Raw genomic sequence first — 6,545 nt, forward strand, 5'->3', positions numbered from 1 at the left:
GACCCCATGAACTGCAGCCTACCAGGCTCCTCCGTCCATGGGATTTTCCAGGCAAGAGTACTGGAGTGGGGTGCCATTGCCTTCTCTGTAAGAGAATATACATGTTTTATATATTCTTTTTATGGAAGATACATTAAAATAAAAACAAACATATCCATAAATTGATTTATTTTTAGAAAAAAAGTATATTAGTCACCATGTGTCCAATAGAGAATCTAAATATTATTCATATCTCTGTTCTCTGAGATCATTAAATAAGAATGTGTCCTTGTCTACATGACTTCTAAAAGCAAAGATTATGACCTCTGATCTATTCTGTCTTTATTTTTATTTATTTACTGGGACATACTGTATTATATCCATAGGGCCAGGGCTCTAATAAAAAAGTAGGGACTCCAGGACTGAGATGGACCAGTTCAGGGTAAAGGCTGGGAGGAGAGATCCATGCTGTACCTCACCCGAAGGAGAAACCAGGGGTGCTGCCCATGGAGCCTGGTCCATCTGAATGGAGTCATCACTGATGGTGCAGCGACACAGAAGGCCACCGTCCAGAGGGGACAGCTGGCAGGTTGGACAGTTGCCCCAACGTGTCTCTAACTAGGAGGTCTGGGAACAGATCCCAGGAGACACTGCCTGTGAAAAAGCAGTGGCTCCAGTGGCTGGGAATCTCTAATGACCTGAGTCTTCAGTCTGTGCTCTTCCTACTCACAGGGAAGGGCTCTGTGCCTCCAGCCCTTGTGACAACAGAGTAGCAAACACAACCTCCTTCGAGGAAGCATCACAGATGGAGGCTGGTCAGCACCTCCAGGTGAGAACAGATGCTTAGGGATGGGGAGAGAGTCTACCTAAGGGGGCACGCTGACACTTATACACACCTATACACACACTGACACATATACACAAGCAGCCTGTAGAACCTCTTCCTTTCATTTTGCCACTTTCTTCTACATCCCTATCTGCCAATCATTTTCTGAATCTTCTGATCACTATGAGGGGGACCCAGTTCTGGGGTTCATCACATCCCTGAAGGTGCAGACTGAAGGCATTGTGGAGAATGGGTGTCAGAGCACCCTTCCACAACCCCATCAGCAACCAGGACACAGCATCTGTGCAAGAACAGAGCATAATTGACCCTTGTCCAGTGGAAGAGCCTGGTTCCCAGTGTCTCTCCACCACCTCGCCATGTCAGTACCCATAATTTACTCTCTACATCCATTTAGTTACCAACCTCGGTCACACCCTTCCTTTTTTACTAAACTTTGTGCTAAATCATTTAGGACAAAATTATTTATTCCTATAATAATATTATAATCAGGGAGCTTTATGATTAAGTTATTTGACCCAGTTTCTACTTGGTTTCCAGCTGGCAAAACAAAAGTTTTGCCACTGACAGTTGTAGGTAGAGTCAGCTGTGCTGATATTGGTGATAATGATGATGACTTTTTTTTTTTCTAATTTTATTTTATTTTTAAACTTTACATAATTGTATTAGTTTTGCCAAATATCAAAATGAATCCGCCACAGGTATACATGTGTTCCCCATCCCGAGCCCTCCTCCCTCCTCCCTCCCCATACCATCCCTCTGGGCCGTCCCAGTGCACCAGCCCCAAGCATCCAGCATCATGCATCGAACCTGGACTGGCAACTCGTTTCCTACATGATATTTTACATGTTTCATTGCCATTCTCCCAAATCTTCCCACCCTCTCCCTCTCCCACAGAGTCCATAAGATGGACTCTGTGATGGTGACTTTTTATATTGACACCTCACAACCTACAAGCCCGAGATACAGGCAGAGACTGGATTCACAAAAACAACGGCCTTTTCATTTTTAAAAAAGTAGTAATAATAGGTCATATTTATTAAACACTTACATTTATGCCATTCTTGATCTAAAATAGTCTATTTTTTTGTTTGTGCTGTGCTTAGTCACTTAGTCATGTCCAACTCTTTGTGAGCCTATGGACTGTACCCCGCCAGGCTCCTCTGTCCATGGGATTCTCCAGGCAGGAATACTGGAACGGGTTGCCATGCCCTCCTCCAGGGAATCTTCCTAGCCCAGGGATCAAACCCAGGCCTCCCACATTGCAGGCGGATTCCTTACCACCTAAGCCACCAGGGAAGCCAGGGTATCTATAATTATTATCAAACAGTCTATAACTATTACCAAACTTAATCCTCATAACAACTCTGTATAGGAAACTCTATCATTATTCCATTTAAGCCAATGAAGAAACTGAAGCTGAAAAAGTTAGCGACTTTCTCAAGATCTCATCAAGAGTAAAGAGCGGAAAAATTCTGTCAGACTCCAGAGTATATAATGCTTTTATTCATGACCAATATCATGACATGATATTGGCCCCTGCTGCCACTGACTGACCTGGCATTCTTCCTCCAAACCATCATAGCTCCTTCGAGCTTGGCAGCATATCATGAATCCTGAAGAAACCACAGTCAATCCCAGCATTTGGCCTCTTCAACAATCCTATCAGGTAGGTTATTATCTGCATCTTGTAGAAGAAAAGCAAAGTTCAATGGGAGTGAAAATATCCCAAAGATTAAAGGCACATGAGGAGCTCAGCAGTAAAGCACATCCCCCAGTACTTTTTCACCACATCCTGGGGCCCAGGTTCACACTGCTCATCTGCTACTAACAATGACAGTAACATCATTGCCCTTAGAAGCAGCCTGCCCACCACATATGTTATCTCAGTTATAACCTCAAGGAGTCTATGAAGTAGTTGCACATGGTACAAAGCAGGACACAGCGATTCAGGGGACAGTAATTAATCAAAGGCAGACTGAGCATAAGGAACAGAGAAAAAATTCTTATCCCATGTCCAGATTCCAAAGCTCAGATGTTAAAACATAAGATATTGATGGACAGGTTGATGATGAGAATGAAACATGATGTCCCTTAGTGAAAAGGTGCTTTTCAGTTCACAGGGTTCTCACAGCTACATGAATGCATGGAAATGGTTCAAAGCAAAGAGAGCCAGAACACTCCCGTCAGAGATTCCCTAAATCTCAGTGGGCTCCTCTCTGAAGTAACTAACCCTCCTTCCATTGTCCTCAACATGTGCTCAACCCTCACACACTTACACACAGAGCTCCTTGTTTTGCCCCCTAAATCCTAGTATATGCATGACCCCAAAATGATCTCCACAGTAAGACAGTGAAATTTAAATGGTTGTTCTAAATTAGGAGTTTGGAATTAACATATACATACTACCGTCTATACCTGGAGGAGGGCATGGCAACCCACTCCAGTATTCTTGCCTGGAGAATCCCCATGGACAGAGGACTCTGGTGGGCTACAGTCCATGGGGTCACAAAGAGTTGGACATGACTGAGCAACTAAGCACACACACACACACACTACTGTATATAAAATAAGTAATCAATAAAGGCCTACTGTATAGCACAGGGAACACTGCTCAATGTTGTGTGGCAGCCTGGATCGTTGGGAAGTTTGGTGGATAATGGATACAGGTATATATATATGGCTGAGTCCCTTTGCTGTCCACCTGAAACTATCACAACACTCTTAATCGGCTATACTCCAAAGTAAAAAAGAAAGTTTAAAAAAACAAGGACCTATGTATAGCATAGAAAACTCTACTCAATGTTATGTAATCAATTATATGGGAAAATAATCTAAAAAAGAATGGAGATACACACATACACATTATCTCCACACACATGCATGCATAACTCATCACTTTGCTGTATAGCTGAAACTAGCACAACAATGTAAATCAGCTATACTTCAATATAAAATAAAAATTAAATCACAAACAAAAATGATTGTTCTGTAGTTTTTTAAAAAGAAAATTAAATTTGAAGAGATTTTTCCAGCTGAATTCCAGTTCAGTCTCATTTCCCACCTATGGGGAAAGCATGCCCCATTACAGGATTCTAGAACCCAAACTGCATCTCTACCCTGATGCCGTCTCATCAGAGTTCACAGTCCTATTTGTACATATTTGCAAACCATCATTTACGCCTACTAATGGAACTCAGTGACCTCTTCAAGGAATAGAGAAAAGCAAACCACAGTCCATGGACTCTGTAACATTGAGAGCCTATCTTTATTTAAATAAGATCTGCTCTAATTTCTCTGCTTTTGAAGAAAATTAGAAACCAAACCAGCATCTCTGACTTCCTGCTCCTCGGCTTCTCTCAGCACCCAGAGCAGCAGCCTCTCCTGTTCGGGCTCTTCCTGGCCATGTACCTGGTCACCATGCTGGGGAACCTGCTCATCATCCTGGCCATCAGCTCTGACCCCCGCCTCCACACCCCCATGTACTTCTTCCTGGCCAACCTGTCCTTCACCGACACCTGCTTCTCCTGCACCATCGTCCCCAAGGTGCTGCTCAACATCCACACACAGCACTACACCATCTCCCACACTGGGTGCCTTGTGCAGATGTTCTTCTTCATGGAATTGGCCCTGCTGGATGACTTCCTGCTGGCTGTGATGGCCTATGACCGCTACATAGCCATCTGCCTTCCTCTTCACTACACCACTATCATGGGGCCCCAGCGCTGCCTGCTGCTGCTCGCTGCATCCTGGCTCAGCTCCCACCTCCTGGCCTTCTCCCTCTGTCTCCTCATGTCTCAGTTCTCCTTCTGCGCCTCCCATGCCATCCCACACTTCTTCTGTGACCTTCTCCCACTCCTCAAACTTGCCTGCTCAGACACTCACATCTTTCGGCTCATGATGTTTGCAGAAGCAGCCCTCTCGGGGGTGGTCCCTCTCACCTGTGTCCTGGTCTCTTATGCCCACATCATCCACACCATCCTCAGGATCCCCTCTGCTGGGGGGAAGCACAAAGTCTTCTCTACCTGTGGCTCTCACCTGACAGTGGTCACTCTCTTCTATGGAACTGTCTTTCTGGTATATTTCCAGCCCTCATCCTCGTACTCAGCAGACACTGGAGTGGTGGCATCTGTGGTATACACGATGGTCACCCCCATGCTAAACCCTTTTATTTACAGCCTGAGGAACAGAGACATGAAGGGAGCTTTGTGGAGACTCCTTGGCTGAAGATGGAGTAGTGTAGTCTTAGTCACTTCAGTCGTGTCTGACTCTTTGCGATCCCACAGACTGTAGCCCACCAGGCTCCTCTGTACATGGGATTCTCCAGGCAAGAATACTGGAGTGGATTGCCATTCCTTTCTCCAGAGGATCTTTCCAACCCAGGTATGGAACCTGGGTCTCCTGCATTTCAGGAAGATTCTTTACTGTTTGAGCTACAGGGAAGACATTCCACCCTGTAAAAAATCCTTCCCCAGAGTAGAGCTCCAGGCTTTTCAATGTGCCTCCTTCTCTAGATTTGTCCGTTATAAATTTGAAAGACTCACATTCAAAACATAATATGCTGAGTTTTCAGAGCAGATGCATGAAAATAAAGACTCAGATTTGCAGAACAGCAATAAGGGCAATTGGAGAGAGAAAGGGGGACCAGCATTCCCCACAGGGTGACTTGATGTGTGGGTATATGTATCCAGGCAGAGTCAATCGAGAGTTGGGAACATCAAAAACACCAGTGAACACTTTGCTTCTAGGAGGAAGGCCAATAGGAGCAGTGTAGGTTACAAATTCTTCCCCAACAAAAAATTCTGGCAAGACTAGACAGGACATCACTCAAGTCACTGGGATTCAGGGACCAATTCTGACCCTACCTTGGAAGAAACTCATTCATGGGGACTGGACTCGACATGGAGAATGTCATATCAAGTAGTAAGAATCTGTATGTTGCCTGAGTGTGTATGCTTATGTTCAGTGGTTCAATCGTGTCCAACTCTTTGCGACCCTTTGGACTGTAGCCTGCAAGGATCCTATGTCCATAGAATTTACTCAGCAAGAATACGAGAGTGGATTGCCCTTTGGGTTCAAACCCATGTCTTCTGCATTGCAGGCAGATTAGTTTACTGCTGAGCCACCGAGGAACTCTATGTGATTGCAAGGGCAAAAATATTCTAGAAAAGGGAGCTAGGCACAAAAAGAGTTAGAATTTGTCCAGTTTCATACATCTGGACTCAGATCTTTGTCTCTGGTAGGTGATTTGGTTTTTTGTTGTTGTTCAGTTCAGTTCAGTTCAGTTCAGTCCCTCAGTCATGTCCAACTCTTTGTGACCCCATTGACTGCAGCACACCAGGCCTCCCTGTCCATCACCAACTCCTGGAGTTTATTCAAACTCATGTCCATTGAGTCGGTGATGCCATCCAACCATCTCATCCTCTGTCATCCCCTTCTCCTCCCTTCATCAATCTTTCCCAGCATTAGGGTCTTTTCAAATGAGTCAGCTCTTCGCATCAGATGGCCAAAGTATTGGAGTTTCAGCTTCAGCATCAGTCCTTCCAGTGAATATTCAGGACTGATTTCCTTTAGGGTGGACTGGTTGGCTCTCCTTCCTGTCCATGGGACTCTCAAGAGTCTTCTCCAACATCACAGTTCAAAAGCATCAATTCTTTGGCACTCAGCTTTCTTTATGGTCCAACTCTCATATCCATACATGACTACTGAAAAAACTGTAGCT

The 6,545-nt window shown here is 44.7% G+C and overlaps 1 protein-coding gene across 1 annotated transcript in view; it reads left to right on the forward strand.

The window, feature by feature from the left end:
* Positions 1-5,050, forward strand: part of LOC104991574 (olfactory receptor 1G1-like) — a 7,795-nt gene extending 2,745 nt beyond the window's left edge. The window contains exons 2-3 of the mRNA XM_010844113.1: positions 712-808; positions 4,133-5,050. Coding sequence (XP_010842415.1) covers positions 712-808; positions 4,133-5,050 — 1,015 coding nt within the window. The remainder of the gene's footprint in view (positions 1-711; positions 809-4,132) is intronic.
* The last annotated feature ends 1,495 nt before the right edge of the window (positions 5,051-6,545 follow it).

The sequence above is a fragment of the Bison bison genome, unplaced genomic scaffold (assembly GCF_000754665.1).
Source record: "Bison bison bison isolate TAMUID 2011002044 unplaced genomic scaffold, Bison_UMD1.0 scf7180017864193, whole genome shotgun sequence".
NCBI lineage: Eukaryota > Metazoa > Chordata > Mammalia > Artiodactyla > Bovidae > Bison > Bison bison.